This window comes from Cervus elaphus, chromosome 11, assembly GCF_910594005.1.
Source record: "Cervus elaphus chromosome 11, mCerEla1.1, whole genome shotgun sequence".
NCBI classification, from domain to species: Eukaryota; Metazoa; Chordata; class Mammalia; order Artiodactyla; family Cervidae; genus Cervus; species Cervus elaphus.
In genome coordinates this window covers 13742421-13759978 of record NC_057825.1, presented here as the reverse complement: position 1 = coordinate 13759978, position 17558 = coordinate 13742421, and the positions used below count along the sequence as shown (strand labels likewise).

Genomic DNA, 17558 nt, shown 5'->3' with positions numbered 1-17558 from the left:
GATTAGTCATGGCAGCTTTATTTATAATATCTCCAAACTGGAAAAAACCCAGATGAACATTCATTGGTGAATAGATAAACAAGTTGGTCTATATTCATCATGTAACACTATTCAGCAATAAAAAATACTAACTACTGATACAACAAACATGGATGAATCTCAAAAACATAATTCTCAACAAAAAAAATAGTACATACTGTATGATCCCATTTATATAAATTTCTTGAACAGGCAATACTAACCTAGAATGCAGATCAGTGGTTACCTGGACTAGGGGTTTGGGGGATTAACGGAAAAAAGACAAAGAGGGACTTTTGGGGGTGACAGCAATGCTCCTCTCACTTATCTGGTTTTGAAGACATAGTTGGTATCTCATTTAAACTCAGCCTTGCAGAATACTTAAATACAGAGTTGTAGAAATGGGACAGAAAGGTATTCCACATAGTGACAATTGTCTGAGCAGATCAACAGAAGTGGGAAATTTAGGGGTGAGGATGGGGACCACCCAAAATTTAATTTCTTAATTAACCGCAATTTAATTTGCATACAACAAACGCTCCTATTTTAAGTTAATAATTTGAAGAATTTTAAGAAATGTCTACAAACCCCTGTAACCACCATTCCATGGAAACCTTCTTTTTCAAAATTACCACTTCAAGTTGGTTTTTTTTTTTAGTGTTTGGATATGGGATGGGTCACAGGAAAATTGATTCTGGAACAAGATTAAAGCAGGACATTTAAAAGGTTTCCCCCTCCATTGGTCAGACCTAGTCCCTGGCCTTGAAACAGAGCCTGACCTCCCATGTTTCACGCCACGAGCTGCTGGGGAGACCACACTTTTGGGATTCACCCAAACAGTCCCAGTCCGCTTGTAGGCTCACCTGCCTGCTTCCGCTATGTCTCCCTGGCTCTTCAAATGCCCTGACTCCATGATTTAGCTCCTGATAACCATCCTCAGGCCTTTCTCCTGGTGTCAGGACCCACTTCTTCAGTTTACCTGTCATCCTATCCATTCAACTCTGCAAGCTGCCCTGATCGCTGCAATATCTGCTATGTCCTGTTAAAACACCACCCCCGCCCCGGGCCAGTCTCAGCTTCCTAGGGATCCCTGGCCCCAGCTCCCAGCACACGTGACCCAGGATCCAGTTGCAGCCGTCATAGAATTCACAGGTCATGGGGATGGGGTACTACCTACCTGAGCCACAAAGAGCTGGAACTCGTCAGGCAGAATCCATGAGCGAGGGTAGAAGTTGTACTCCTCTGGAAAGAGATTCTGCATGATTCTCACAGCTCTGCTCAGTGTAATTTTCCGCACCATCTCCGTCATGCCTGGGGAGAAGAGAAGTTGTGGGGTTTCAACAACAGTGGGCCACTAGCTATAAAACAGCCATTACTGGGGACTTTTAAAACCACCCACCCGACACATTCACTTTTTCAGACGGGATTTTAAAAAAAGGTATGAGTAGTTCCCCACAGTGGTGATTCATGGTTTGGAAAGACCTGCCAAATTAATGAAAAACTTGAGGGAATAGACAGATCTTTTTTTTCTCCTTGTAAAAATGAAGCATCAATTTGAAAGAATGAGTTTCCACCTAGTTTATTATTCCATTCTTTGCCAGCCCCCTAGATAACGAATAAAGAGAAGAATTTATATCTTGCACTTAAAACTTAATATCCTCTTTAATTTGGGGCCACCACACATACCTCTGAGATTCTTTCCATCTTATACCCTGGAGAATATTATCTAGTGGACTCTGGCTACATTATGAGAAGCTTAATTAAGTTGCTTTGTTTTAATCTTTCATGAGTATTAAAGGCATAAAGTAGAAAAATATATACACCTTTCAGCAGAAAATCTGTCTCCTTGAAATAAGGACAGGAAGTAGAGAGGATATTACAGCATAATTTAAGGGGAAAAAATGGAAACCGTAGGAGTTCTTCAGTTATTTAAGTACTGACACTGACATTGATCAGATCTCATTAATTTGCCCAGAGGGAATAGAAAAGTCTCACTTATAAAACATTTTAAAAGAATGGTAGATTTTTTTTCCTTGTAACATCTTTAGAAATGCTGACAAGAAAAGGAACTTAGTATATATCTTAGCAAATTTTAGGCAAATAGGTAAAAATTAAACTTTAGCATGCTTACTTCCTAAAGCAAATATCACTGCTCAAAAAAAAATAAAGGACACTAAAAATGGCCTTCACCCCAAAAGAGGCTACACAATTCCATTAATGACTTGAAATTTGCCAGCAAAGTAATTTTTACTAGAAAGTACAAAGTTCCACGTCAACTTGGCATGTCCAAATTACTACATTCCAATGGGCAAAGTCAGAATGCATGAGGTTTCTCTAAACTCCCATGTTCAGGAAGCCAAGGGTGAATGCTTGAGAATGAAGGTTTTAATAATCTACTTCTTGCTTCCCTTAGCATATTAAAAAGAGCAATAAAAATCTAAAAGAGCACAGCTTGAAGATGTCAGGTTCTTACTTCTTGTTTAGAAGGAGATAGGGAAGGATTAAATAAGAAATAAAGGAGCTTTAAAGGTACTAATAAACTGTGCCTGACATGGATTCTCTGATATTAGAGAAAACACTGAGGATACTTTCGGAACTTCTTAAGAGATCAGTATGAGTTCAGAAAATTAGAGCTATTTCCTTTTATTTCCCCCACAAAATTAGAAGTTTTGAGTTATAAACATGGGAGCTGAACACAAAGTACACGAAATTCCTACTTCTTTGGAGGCATTTTATAGTTGGATTTCAAGTTTTAGTTTTAAACTAAAAACCTTTATAACAGACTGTAATACAGTGTGCATATGTGCTAAGTCGTTTCAGTTGTGTTTGACTCTTTGTGACCCTGTGGACTGTAACCCTCCAGGCTCCTCTGTCCATGAGATTCTCCAGGCAAGAGTACTGGAGTGGGTTGCCGTGCCCTGGTCCACCAGATCTTCCCAACCCAGGAATCAAACCCATGTCTCTACGTCTCCTGCATTGGCACGGGGGTTTCCCACCTGGGAAGCTGCCTATAATACAGCGCCTTACAGCAAATACATGATGGGCCAAATAGTGCTGGGGTGTTTTCCCCATTTTAATGGCCATGTGACAGCAGGGAATGTCTGCTTGCAGAAATCCCTTAGCCTGTGGAAGGACTCACACAACACAAATAGGAAGGCTGTGAGTACAGGAGTATGGTTCAAATGCTCCAGAGAAGTTTTATGAAAATCAGTGTCCAGCAAACTGAACAAACACTCATTTGAAATCTGTGATGGCTCCTTTTGTCATGTGGATCGCCTACCCCCCACACCAGCTAACATATCCGTTTTCTGAGTTTACACTTGGATCTGTCTCCAGGTAGTTCTCTAAACAACATCCAACTTAAGAAGCCATCCCAACAAGCCATGGATGTTACTTTTCCCAGATGCTTCTGACCCGCAGGCTGTAGACGGCTCACCCTGCCTGAATGCCTGTCTCCAGAAGAGAGCAGTGTAGACTCCCTCAATCCACTTACCGCTGACCCCTTTGGTCCTCTGCCATCTCTAAGCTGCGTTTCCACCCGGTGCTTTGGGAAAGTGTCTCTGAGCCCCCGCTAGGCCCCAGGAGGAAGCTGCTAGCGACCCTACCTGGGGCCGCAGCTCAGAGTCAGATACAGGCTCTGCCTTCGCTCAGGAAGATGCTGACAAGAGTAGCTGGGTTTCTAGCTGGGCCAGAGCGTATGTTCCCAGAGTAAACATGTACAGAGGGAGGTCATTGCCAGACCCTACTGGCTCCAGACTCTGCCTCCCTTCTCTAGGCAGCTGTAGCACCTGATCCCTACCTATGACCCCTGCCCAAGGCGCGGGGACCCATTCCGACCTGAGGTAGAAGCTCTGGGTCTCACCACCAGCTCCCCTTTGCTAACACTGGGACCCTTCCTTCGTACTCCAACTAGATAAGGAAGATATTTTTTAATTAGTTAATTTACTTATTCATTCATTTTGGTTGTGCTGGGTCTTTGTTGCTGCTCACGGGCTTTCTCTAGTTATGGCGAGTGGGGGCCACTCTTTGTTGTGGTCCCTGGGCTTCTCATTCAAGTGACTTCTCTTGTGGAGCATGGGTTCTAGGTGCACAGGCTTCAGGAGTTGTGGTGCATGGGCTTAGTTGCTCGAGGCATGTGGAATCTTCCCAGACCAGGGATAGAAACCGTGTCCCCTGCATTGGCAGGCAGATTCTTAACCACTGTACCACCAGGGAGGGCCACATAAGGAGGATTTTAGCTATTTCTCTGAGGTACATTGCTTGTCCTCAAGTGTTGGTCACCTGTTCTTGGCTCCTGGTGACTGAGGGGCTGCCTCAGCGATGCCTTTGCCCAATGTCTCCCATGTTCCTCCTCCCATGTTGCCCCTAAACCTCCGCTGCAAAGGCTGAAGTCCTCCTGTGACTTGAGCCCTGGGACTGGGCTCCTGCTGTCCTACCAGGTTCTCTTGAGGCTGACTGTCCACCTGGGCTTCTCAGGAAGGTCTGTTCTTAGATGTCCTTGTTGTAGCCATTCCCCTACCAGGTGAGAAATACCCCTCACTCAGGCTAGAGCTTCTCACCCAAAAGCTTGCCTCCTGCCATTGCTTCTGAGCCTGGGTTCTGCTGTCTGCATCACTGCAGTCTCACAGCCTGGGGCGGTGGGAGTGGGGGGTGGGGGGTCTCTGCCCACTGGAGCTACACAGAAGTGTAACAGTCTGATCCTCCAGCCTGTCTACATGGATCTAGTTAACTCAAATTAAAAACAAAACATAATGTGAGCTATGTTGGGAGTACTACTCAATCCAAGTATTGTTTATAACAATAATTCTTGGCAAAAACACACTATAACCATCAAGCAGCAAACAACACTTTCAGATTCTGAAAAATACAGTAGCCTCTTAGCTGTTTCCTCTCAGCCTCCCCATGCCCCGACCCTGCCACCCCCACCTCCAGTGCATCCCCTCTGGAATATCTTTCCAACTGCACACCGGCCCATGTCACTCTCTAGCTTGGAAATTTCTCAGTGACTCCCCGTGACCTTGGTCCCTGCCTCTCACCTCCCCACTGCCCCATCACACTTGACCCTTTCTAACGACCACGGGCCGCTTGCCCTTCACTGCACGAGCAATGTGCAAATCACTCTATACCTTTGCACCACCTCTGCGCCCTTGTCTAGCATGGGGGTCAGGCCCATCCAGCCCTAGAGGTTCATGTTCACACTTGCAATCCTCTTCTCCAGGATCTCTTGCCCCACCTGCCCCCCAGGCAAATCTGGGTCAGGTCATGTGCCCTTGCTCCTTATTCTCACAGCACCCCAAGCTTCCTCTGGCATAGCGCTTATCTTGTATTTGACTTCTCTCTTTAAGCGCTTTTGTCCTTATCTTTATATCCCTAGCCCAGACCAGAAATTAGCAGATGGCTGCCCCAGAGATCCCTCCCTCGGGCCCCCTCCCTCTCTGACAAAGTCCCCTCCTCATGGTGGGCTCTCAGGCGCCACCTGCCATGTGCTGTCACATGTTCCAGAGCCGGCAACTCAGCAAAAGAAAAAACAAAACCCGTTGCTTGTAAAGTCGAGAATTGACAGTTCTGGGCTTTCTTAAGGCAAAGATCTATCTAAATCAGATTATTTTTAGTGAAAGTCTTAATTCATCAGTTAAGATACAGTAACATATCTTGAAGGAAATTGCCCATAGAAAAGTGGCTAAAATCTAACGTGCTGACATGAACAAAATAAATTACTTCCATATGTGTATCCAAAAGTTTTCAGTTTGTTCAGCATGTGAAGTGCTTATCCTTGCCTGGCACGTCCACTGGAACTTGCTCTAAGTAATACACAGTGCATATGAAATGCAGCTTTGGAATAATGGGATGTATCAGAGACGGAAGATAAGTGTGGACACCAACTCAAGTACAGTTCTGGAATCGTCGCTAAGGATGCTGTCTTTCACAGGGCAGAGGGTGTGGCAGCACTGGTTCGCTGCCTAGAGGTTCCAGAGCCTTCTTTGTCATTAAAGCTAATTAGCTGGCGTTAGTAAAGAGGATAATTGTATGTTCCTATCACTGGCACTTGGAATATGAGATGGGGCGAGCGTGCTTCTTTAGAATGAATGTTCTTATATCACCTTTAATGAAACTCGTCCTCTGAAGGCAATTTTTCCTGTATTTCTATCTGCATCCGAAATGTCAAGCTATAGCGACTCCTTCCTTCCTGCTCTCAGCCATCAGACGAAGCAAGAGCAAATGGGCAAAATGTCAATGAAGCTCATCTGATGATTCATGTCTTGGGAACTCTGCCCTCATTCAAAGAGTTGCTTTCTTCCAAATTTTGTTCTCCCAATATCACAGTTAAGTCCTGGTAGTGGCATTAAAGTGTCATCTTTTTTTCAAAAAAATATTTATCTATTTATTTATTTTATTTGGCTGTGCCGGGTGCAGCATGTAGCCTCTTTATCACAGCTCATGGGCTTCTCTCTTGTGCGACATGGGCTCTAGACTGCACGGGCTCAGTTACCCCATGGCATGTGGGATCTTAGTTCCCCAACCAGGGATTGAACCTTCATCCCCCGAATTGGAAGGATTCTTAACCACTGGACCACCAGGGAAGTCCCCCAAAAGTCATCTTTTATGAGCAGCCAGCCAGAGAAAATAATAGCTATCCCATTAAAACCGTGTAACAACCCTGGCTGCAAGAGTCCTCCTCGTCCTCGGACAAAACCCTGTCTCCTACAAGAACCGATCTGATCTGGAGTTAATTTTCTAGCTCTGTTCCCCAGAAAACTGATAAAGGGGGAAAGTTAGCTCTGTGACTAGACAACAGAGCATATGGTTAAAATGATCATTTACTGGCATCTCGCATAAATACCTGGTCAGGAGCCATAGCTCCGGGCTTTCCTGAGTGTAATGAATCTTGTAACTTAGCGTGACCCTGGCGGGGACCTTGGAACCTATGCTATGGAGGAGCCGCGTGGGCTACTGGCTCCTACAGGGTTTCTGAGTCAAAGCAGATCCACAGCCACCAACATGGATCGTGTCTCCTTGCACCTGAGCTTTCACAGGAGGAGCCAAAGACTTAGCTCTGGAACCCTTGTAAAGACTCAACTAAAAGGAAATGCATGACATTGACTGGCTGGCAAGCTGTGCTTCCTGTCCTGTGTCCTTCCAAGTGAATCTGAGCCAAGGGGCCTATAATAGTCTGTTGGCTTAGTTGAAACCCTCCCCAGTGGACATAGCATAACTTGCCACTGTATAACGTATAGATGTTGGGATGAGAGGTGTTTTCTTAACAATGTGGCATGGACTGCCGAAGAAAAAGATCAGTTGATTCTCCTCTTAAAAATAAGCATAAATGAAACACTAGAGCAAACATCTTATAGTCAGGCAACTATGTAAAAATGATACACAAACATGATTAAGGTTTGGGAGGAAATAAATATAGAAAAGAGTCAGACACAATTTAGCAACTAAACAACAATAAATGGAAATATTCACCTCATGGTTTCGTTCAATGAGGAATGGGATTCAGGGTGATGTTCTCTCTCTTCTTTTTTGTTTTTTTAATATGAACCATTTTAAAAGTCTTTATTGAATTTATTACAGTATTGCTTATGTTTTTATGTTTTGGTTTTTTTGGTTGTGAGGCATGTGAGAATCTTAGCTCCCCAACCAGGGATCTAACCCGCACGCCTTGCATTAGAAGGCAAAGTCTTAATCACTGGGCTGCCAGTCAAGTCCCTGTTCTTTTAAAAATTTATCTGTTATCATATTCTGTATGGTTTGTGTCTTATGTAAAAATTTCTGAAAATGAGTGGCACCTCTTTCGCTGAAATCATACGCTGATTAACCAAATGTTCATTTCTCCTTACACACTCCCACTTACCTTAACCCCTCCCTCTTCACTTAACCAATGGAAATAATGAATAGTAATCAGGGCAGAAAAAGGTGGTAGAGATTAAAAGGAAAAGGAAAAGTTATATGATAGGGTGGCTGGGAATGGAGTGGGGAGGTCTCTTAAGAGTGTCGGCCGTGACACTTGTCTAGCACCAAGTCTCCCGTGCAGTTTCACTAGATAATCATCTCACTAGATAATGCCCTCAGGGTATAAAGACAGAGGCTGTCCAAACCTCCTGTTCCCAGTATGGAGATGCTGCATTTCGATTTTAAAACAGTACCTCCAAACGTGACACTTAAAGGAAATGGCAAATGTGAATCCCATTTCTGGGACAAAGTCCCAGAATTTTAGTACCTCTGTCTCCTGCAAATTAATTAGAAATTTAAATGGGTTTGTTTATGTATTTTAGTGCAACATGAAGCTTTTATTAATGTTAGACTAACTCTGTAGGGGAAATGGTTCATTTTACTGCTTTAATGTCAGGCTTTCTCGTTCCCTGCGATGGGCATAAAACTGGGGCTGCCTCTGAGTTTCAATCAGTCAGTGAGAAAGCAGTTACAGAGCACCTCAGGTGTGTCTAGAAAGGCTGCAGGAGCCACGGGCATCTACAGAGGTATGGGAGTCATGGCCCCTCCCAGGAGCTCATGATCTACCAGGGAAAGCCACACATATAGAGGTATTCAGAGTCCACATTCACCGAGTCATTGAAATGTTCCAGAAACTATGGTGAGTTTAGAGATGGTTTTTTTTTTTTTTTTTTCATTTTGAAAATATCATCCCTTCATGGCACACCCATGTTATATCAAAAACCCCAAAGTGAAAGTCACGTTCTTCCACCAGTGGAATTAGACCAGAAGAGCCGATCTCTTCACATTTTGGAACTTCCAGTCTTTAAGCCCTTGGTGGGTTAAGTCCTGATCATCTTCCCTCCCAAGATCACAGCACAGTGGCAGCCATTCCCAATTAAGAGCCCTCCAGTTTGATGTCAAAACACTGGCATATTTTTGTCCAAGAGTGTACCCTGAGGCTCAGCCCTAGACACATTTTTAAATGCCAGCAATAACAGTAGATACCTGGAAACTTGTTCACTTGACCGGAGAATATGTCATTGTCGTGAAATGAAACTCCGTGCCAGTAGATGTCACAAGGCAAGCGTCGGCCAAATGGGAACTGGAAGAAAGAGGGGAAATGTGATTAACTACCGCCCTGAGTGTCTCTTCTGTACTGATGCCCCGTGCCCTGGCGCACATCACATGATTGAATCCTTGTAACAAGCCTGTGAAGTTGCTGATGTTCTTTCCCGTCTTACAGGAGAGGGAACAGACTCAGTCTGGCTAAGCAAATTTCTCAGGGTCATGACCATTGAGAGGCAGGGTTCTGATTCAGCATGGCCAGCACTCTGCAAGTGATTTTACAGGTACCCATTCATTAGAATCCCCATAACCATTCTAGAAAGGATGATACCATTTCACTGATGAGAAAATCGGGGCTGGGAGAGGTAAGGTAACATGCTCAAGGCTGCACAGAGCTTGGTAATAGGAGGATCCGAATCCAGGTCTATCTGAATTCCAAACCATACTTCCCTTTCACTGAAAGCTGCAATGTGCAAACTGGTGCCCCTAAAACAAGTTCCCACAACCTCTCTCTCTCTCTGTTTCTCAACACACACACATACACAGTCCCCAAGGGCAGGATGTATTCCCGGGTGCCTAAAACTGTTCCTGGCATTCAACAAAGACTTTTTGAATGAATAAATGAACAAACCAGGAATAGTCCTCTGACTCACGATGAGATAACCAGATTCTCTCTTCCAGGAATATGGAAATCAGAGATGCCCAGCAGCCCCTGCCGGCCCTTGAACTGAAAGTGATCAAATGCCACAGCCGGGCAGCTGTGCGTGGCCGTGTTCAGAGAAGCAAAGGCAGCCAGTCTACGAAGAGAGGAGAAAGAAGCAGGTGCAAAGAGAAAAGCAGAGACGAGGCCATGTGGCCCTGGCGACACAGACCGAGTGGCCTCAGTTCCCAGGGCTTCTAGATCCTGGGCCTAGGCCCTTCTGAGCCCCACTGTCCCTTCTGTCCTTGGATTCTGTGAGGCAGTCTCATACCCTTAGAATGCATCCCCTTTGCGCAAGCTAGAGGGTTTCAATTACTTGCAACCAGAAAATCCCTTGCTAAGAACAAAGGGTCTGCTCTTTCTACACCTTATTTCCTCCCCCAGTTAACAACAAGCTCTGCATTTACACAATGCATTTTTTAAATGTATCACTCGACCCTCCTTAAGGGAAAAGAGCGAGGAGATGTTAGTTCATATTTAGAACCTACTTGTTAGAAGTCCAAATGAAGAGAAATATCAGCATATTAAGTAAAATCATCCAATTTTCCCGTCCTAAGACTATAGTTAATCAGAACTTTTATCCGCTCAAAGCTAAGAGGGTGAAGCTCCAGTGAAAGAACATGGTGTTACCAGTGAAATGGCAGTGACTCAATGCCTCCCAATGATTCCAAATTAAAATGAAGGCAAACAGACTCAAGCCCTTTACATCATTCACATTGTCTCAAAACTGTGCCAAAGTGAGGCATATGTTACACACTCTATTAGCATTAACAACTTCCATCTATAATTTATAGCATTTCACTCATTTTCTTTGTATCCAGTGAATTGAAGTTATTAATTCAGCAGTCATAAATACAAGGAGATACAACATATGTTATTGTCTTCCAACTGTTAAGTACTAATATAGAAGAGGGAAAAATAACTTAACGAGGAGGTTCCTCTATAAAGCATACTATCCAAGCAACATTTACTAAGATCCAAATGGCTTTGCTGCCCACCCTGTGGGATCAACACCTGCTCCGCATCAGTGGATAACCTAGGAATCCTTATCACCCTTAGGATCGCCTTTCAATCCTTGACACTGTCATGATTTCTAAGTTCAACCTTTCATTCAGAGACCCCTTAGCTCATTAAGTTTTGAGAAACTGTCTTTTTCTAAATAAATTTATTCAATAACTTCTATGTGCCAGGCACTTTGCTCAGTGCTGAGAAAACAGAGAAACACAATATTAAGTAGGTCCCAGCATCTCATCTCTCAGGCTTCCCTGGTAGCTCAGTTGGTAAAGAATCTGCCTGCAGTGCAGGAGACCTGTGTTCAGTCCCTGGGTCTAGAAGATCCCCTGGAGAAGAAAATCGCAACCCACTCCAGTATTCTTGCCTGGAGAATCTCATGGACAGAGGAGCCTGGTGGGCTACAGTCCATGGGGTTGCAAGAGTCTGACACGACTTAGCAACTAAACCACCAAACCAGCATCTCATAATCCCATGTCTTTTTAAGATCCTTTAAAAAACTGCTTAAACAGCTAACATCATGCTCAATGGTGAAACTGAAAGCTTTTTTCTTCTGATATCAGGAAGGAGACAAGGAGACTCACTTTTGCCACTTTCTATTCAACATGGTATTGGAAATTCTAACCAGAGCAATAGGCAAGAAAAAGAAATGAGACATCCAAATTGGAAGGGAAGAAGTAAAATTATCTGTTTGCAGATGATATGATCTTATATGTAGAAAATCCTAAAGATTTCATATACATACACACACATACACACACACAATAAATGAACTCAACAAAGTTACTAGATACAAAATCAATACACAAAAAATCAGTTGTTTTTCTATATACTGACCATGAACAATCCAAAAAGAAAATTAAGAAAACAATTCAATTTACAACAGCATCAAAAAGAATAAAATAATTAGATATTAACCAAGTAAGCAGAGACTTGTACACTAAAAACTACAAAATGTTGCCAAAAGAAATGGCAGACACAGATAAGTGGAAAGATATCCCATGTTCAAGGATGAAATAATATGAAATAATAATGAAATATGAAATATATGAAATAATAATCTTCATATTATTAAGATGTCAACACTACTCAACGTGATCCTCAGATTCAATGAAATCCCTACCAAAATTCCAGTGACTTTTTTTTTTGCAGAAATAGAAAAAGCCATCTTAAAATTCACATGAAATATCAAGGAATCACAAATAGCCAAAACAATTTTGGAGGTATCACACTTTCTGATGCCAAAACTTACAACAGAGCTATAGTGATCAAAACAGCACATAAAACAAAGAGATAAAACTGCACACCTTAAAATGCCCAAAATCCAAAACACTACAACACCAAGTGCTGACAGGGGTGAGGAGCAACAGGAACACTCATCCATTGCTGATAGGAATGCAAAATGGTACAGCCACTTTGGAAGACAGTTTGGAATTTTCTTACAAACCTAAACATACTCTTATTGTATGATCCAGCCATTATGCTCCTTGGTATTATTCAAGTTAGTTGAAAAATTATGTCCACAAAAAAGCCCTCCATGTAAGTGTTTATAGCAGCTTAATTCATAATTGCTAAGGCCTGGAAACAACCAAGGTGTCCTTCAGTAAGTAAGTGGATAAATAAGCCATGGTACAGTCAGGCAATGGACTTTTCTTCACTGCTAAAAAGAAATGAGCTATTGAGCCATTAAAAGACATGGAGGACCCTTAAATGCATATTATTAAGTGAAAGAAGCCCATCTGGAAAGGCTATATACAGTATGATTCCAGTTATATGACTTTCTGGAAAAGGCACAACTACGGAGACAGTAAAAGGATCAGTGGTTGCCAGGGGTTAGTCTTGGGAGGGATGAATAACTAAAGCACAGAAGATTTTTAGGGCAGTGAAACTACACTATCTCATACCATAATGGTACATTCACGCCACCATACCTTTGTCTAAAGCCACAGAATGTACATCACCACAAGTGAACATTAACATAAACTATGGACTTCGGGTGATAATGATCTGCAACAAAGGTTCATTGATTTTAACAAACCTATCGCTTTGGTGTGGGATTTTGATAGTGCATACGTGAGGGCAGTGATTATATGGGTAAATGCTCAGTTTTGCTGTGAACCTAAAGCATCTCTAAACTAAAAATAATAAAAGTAAATTAAAAACAGTGTGGTACTAGCATAAAGACAGGCATATAGACCAATGGAATAAGACAGAGAACCCAGGAAAAAACCCTCCCATATACGGTGAAATGATTTTTGACAAAGATGACTAGACTATTTATTTGCAGAAGGAGAGTCTTTTCAAGAATTGGTGTTGGGAAAGCCAGATATCTACATACAAAAAGGTGAAGTTGGACCCTTATCTTACACCATAGATAAAAATTAAACTCAAAGTGGATCAAAGACCTAATCATAAGAGCTAAAGAAATGAAACTCTTAGAAGAAAATAGAGGTGATAAGTTTCATGACATTGGACTTGGGAATGATTTCTTAGACATGACACTAAAAGCATAGGCAATAGCAAACGAAGCAACAAAGGATTAATCTCAAAAATATACAAGCAACTCCTGCAGCTCAATTCCAGAAAAATAAATGACCCAATCAAAAAATGGGCCAAAGAACTAAACAGACATTTCTCCAAAGAAGACATACAGATGGCTAACAAACACATGAAAAGATGCTCAACATCACTCATTATCAGAGAAATGCAAATCAAAACCACAATGAGGTACCATTACACGCCAGTCAGGATGGCTGCTCTCCAAAAGTCTACAAGCAATAAATGCTGGAGAGGGTGTGGAGAAAAGGGAACCCTCTTACACTGTTGGTGGGAATGCAAACTAGTACAGCCACTATGGAGAACAGTGTGGAGATTCCTTAAAAAACTGGAAATAGACCTGCCATATGACCCAGCAATCCCACTCCTGGGCATACACACCGAGGAAACCAGATTTGAAAGAGACCTGTGCACCCCAATGTTCATCACAGCACTGTTTATAATAGCCAGGACATGGAAGCAACCTAGATGCCCATCAGCAGATGAATGGATAAGGAAATTATGGTACATATACACCATGGAATATTACTCAGCCATTAAAAAGAATTCATTCAAATCAGTTCTAATGAGATGGATGAAACTGGAGCCCATTATACAGAGTGAAGTAAGCCAGAAAGATAAACACCAATACAGTATACTAACGCATATATATGGAATTTAAAAAGATGGTAATGATAAACCTATATGCAAAACAGAAAAAGAAACACAGATGTATAAAACAGACTTTTGGACTCTGTGGGAGAAGGTGAGGGTGGGATGTTCTGAGAGAATAGCATTGAAACAAGTATACTATCAAGGGTGAAACAGATCACCAGCCCAGGTTGGATGCATGAGACTAGTGCTCAGGGCTGGTGCACTGGGAAGACCCAGAGGGATGGGATGGGGAGGGAGGCGGGAGGGGGGATTGGGATGGGGAACACATGTAAATCCATGGCTGATTCATGTCAATGTATGGCAAAAACCACTACAATATTGTAAAGTAATTAGCCTCCAACTAATAAAAATAAATGAAAAATAAATAAATAAATAAAAGCATAGGCAACAAAAGAAAAAATAAATAAAGTGAAAAGTGAAAAAAAATGTTAGTCGCTCAGTCATGTCCAACTCTGCTATCCCATGGACTGTAGATCGCCAGGCTCCTCTGTCCATGTGATTCTCCAGGCAAGAATACTGGAGTGGGTTGCCATTTCCCCCTCCAGGGGATCTTCCCAACCCAGGGATCGAACCCAGGTCTCCAGCATTGCAGGAAGATTCTTTACTGTCTGAGCCATCAGAGAAGACTTAACTTCATCAAAATTAAAACTTTTGCATCAAAGGACACTGTCAACAGAATAAAAGGGCAGCCCGTGGAATGGGAGAAAATATTTGAAAATCATAAATCTGGTAAGGGATTAATATTTAGAATATATTTTTAAAGACTCCTACAACTCAACACAAACAACCCAATTTAAAAAACGGGCAAAGGACCTGAATAGACATTTCTCTATGTCTATTCAAGAGAAGATATACAGATGGCAAATAAGCACATGAAAAGATGTTCAACATCACTAATTATTAGGAAAATGCAAATCAAAACCACTTCACACCCATTAGGAAGACTATTATAAAAATAATAATACAAAGGAAATACGTGTTGATGAGGATGTAGAGAAATTGAAACCCTTGCACAGTGGGAATGTAAAAAACGGCTGGGGAAACAAAAATTACCGCATGATTCAGCAATTTCTCTTCTGAATATATACCCAAAAAGAATTGAAATCAGGGACTCAAACAGATATTGGTACAGCAAATGTGATAGCAACACTATTCAAACAATCAAAAAGTAGAAACAGCCCAAGTGTCCATTAACTATCCATCAGTGGATAAACACAGTGTGGAATACAGGCACACTGTAATATTACTCAGCCTTGAGAAGGAATGAAGTTTTGACACTTGCTACAACATGGATGAACCCTGAAGACATTACACTGTCAAGCGAGCCAAACGCAAAAGGACAAACACTGCTTGACTCCACTTTTGTGAGGTAGCTTGTTGTTGCTCAGTCGCTCAGTCGTGTCTGACTCTGTGCGACCCCATGGACTGTAGCACGCCAGGCTTCCCTGTCCTTCACCACCTCCAGGAGTTTGCTCAAACTCACATCCACTGAGTCAGTGATGCCATCCAACCATCTCATCCTCTTTCGTCCCCGTCTCCTCCTGCCTTCAATCTTTCCCAACATCAGGGTCTTTTCCAATGAGTTGGCTCTTTGCATCAGGTGGCCAAAGTATTGGAGCTTCAGCTTCAGCATCAGTCCTTCCAGTGAATATTCAGGGTTGATTTTCTTTAGGGTAGTGAGGCAGCTAGAGCAGTCAAATTCACAGCAGCAGAAAGTAGAAGGGTAGTTTCCAGGAGCTTTGTTGTTGTTTAGTCGCTAAGTCATGTCCAGCTTTTTTGGGAACCCTGTGGACTGTAGCCCACCAGGCTCCTCTGTCCATGGGATTCTCCAGGCAAGAATACTGGAATGCCATTTCCTTCTCCGGGGGATCTAACTGACCCAGAGATCGAACCTGAGTCTCCTGCACTGTAGGCAGATTCTTTATCACTGAGCCACCAGGCAAGCCCATCACATGAGCTAGGGGGAGGGAAAAATGGGAATTATTGCTCGATGTGTACAGAGTTTCAATTTGGGAAGATGAAAAGAGTCATGGAGCTGGCTGGTAGTGATGAATGAAGAACACTGTGAATGTATTTAACACCACTGGACTGTACACTGAAAGGTGCTCAGGATGGTCAGTTTTATGTTATGTATATTTTATAATAAAATGACAACAAAATCATCTGCTTACGCCCCACCCTATGCACCCCAGGCTAAGGGGCCATTCGTAGCTCTACTAGGACTCTCTGGAGCCTGGAACGCTGCGTGGATCGTCACAGGCAAAGGAAAACTGACAAGCGCTTCTCAGACTCCCCACTCCCCATTTTTCTCAAGTTCATCACCATCCTCCAGGTTATCTGGGTTCTAAACCTGGGAATTATCTTCCCTTTTCTCTTCTTCAAACCCTTTTGGAAAAAGCAGTGGATTTGGGGGGTCAGAAAGCCTGAGAAGCCTAGACTTGTCTCTGCTCACTTACCAACTGTAAGAGCTTAAGCAACCAGGACCTCTGTTCTGTGTCCCTGGGAGACGGAGACGAGAAAACCACCAGGTCCCAACAGGGACTAAACAAGATAATGGAAACGAAAACGCTTGTAGGCACCACAGAACAATACAAATCTGAGTTCATCATTAGTTGTTTTACCCACTAAGTGTTAAGCACCTACTTAGTGGCACAAAGTGCCTCAGATGCCAAACACACACAGGAACACGTCTGTCTTCCTCAGGCACACAGTCAGTCCGTGGGGAGAAAGTGTTTTTGAAAGTGTTAGTCGCTCAGTCGTGTCCGACTCTTCTCAACCCCATGGACTGCAGTCTGCCAGGCTCCTCTGTCCGTGGGATTCTCCAGACAAGAAAACTGCAGTGGAAGGGCTGAATCAAAGTCACACCAGTGTATCGCTACAAACTCTGCTCAAGGCTTCGAGATGATCCCTAGAGAGCAAGAGAGCACAGGGGACTGAGCAGATCTGGGGAGCTGGAGACGCGCACCCTGAGTCGGGAGGCCCCGTGTCCACCAGCCAACGCCTGGCTGACCGAGTGTCATCATTAATAGCACCTCTTTTTGCTTTCAGGTATATCTCAGTTTGAGCAACAAATTAAATGGTTGTCCTATTCCTGAGACAGGGCTATTAGAGCTGAGGCTGGGAGGAAGATCGGTTAGAGGATGGGGAGGAAGAGCGTTCCAGGCAGAGAGGACAAGTGTGTGAAAGCCTAGGGCAGGACACTGGAAAGTCTGCGGGAAGGTGAGTGTGGCTGGAGCACAGAGGGCGAGAGGAAAGGCGTGTGAGGCCAGGCTGAAGACTGGGGCAGAGGCCACCCACGTGGGCCTGGACGCCAGGGCGCAGTGGAGCAGGAGGGAGGTCCTGGGGGAGGAGGATGAACCCGCTGAGCAGAGTAAGTAAGAGGGCCTGAGAGAGAGAGAGCGAGCGAGCATGAGACCTAAACAGCTAAGGGGAACAGTGTGAATGTGGCTGGGAGGTCAACCAAGATGGGAACTTGGACGTGATAACATGGAGAGCTTCAGAGACACATCAGCCCGCAATGATCTCCATGCTGATGGATTCAGCAGGCACCATGCTTACAATGGAAGGACTGCTGTTGAAGCTGAAGCTCCAGTACTTTGGCCACCTGATGTGAAGAGCT

General features: G+C 43.3%; 1 protein-coding gene across 2 annotated transcripts in view; it reads right to left on the bottom strand.

The window, feature by feature from the left end:
- The window catches only part of TTLL11 (tubulin tyrosine ligase like 11), a 256195-nt gene that overhangs the window by 195448 nt on the left and 43189 nt on the right, over window positions 1–17558 (bottom strand). For both annotated transcript variants that reach the window (XM_043916940.1, XM_043916941.1), the window contains exons 2-3: window positions 8959–9055; window positions 1196–1329 (exon numbers count right to left, since the gene is read on the bottom strand). In XM_043916940.1, the coding sequence (XP_043772875.1) occupies window positions 1196–1329; window positions 8959–9055 (231 nt within the window). The remainder of the gene's footprint in view (window positions 1–1195; window positions 1330–8958; window positions 9056–17558) is intronic.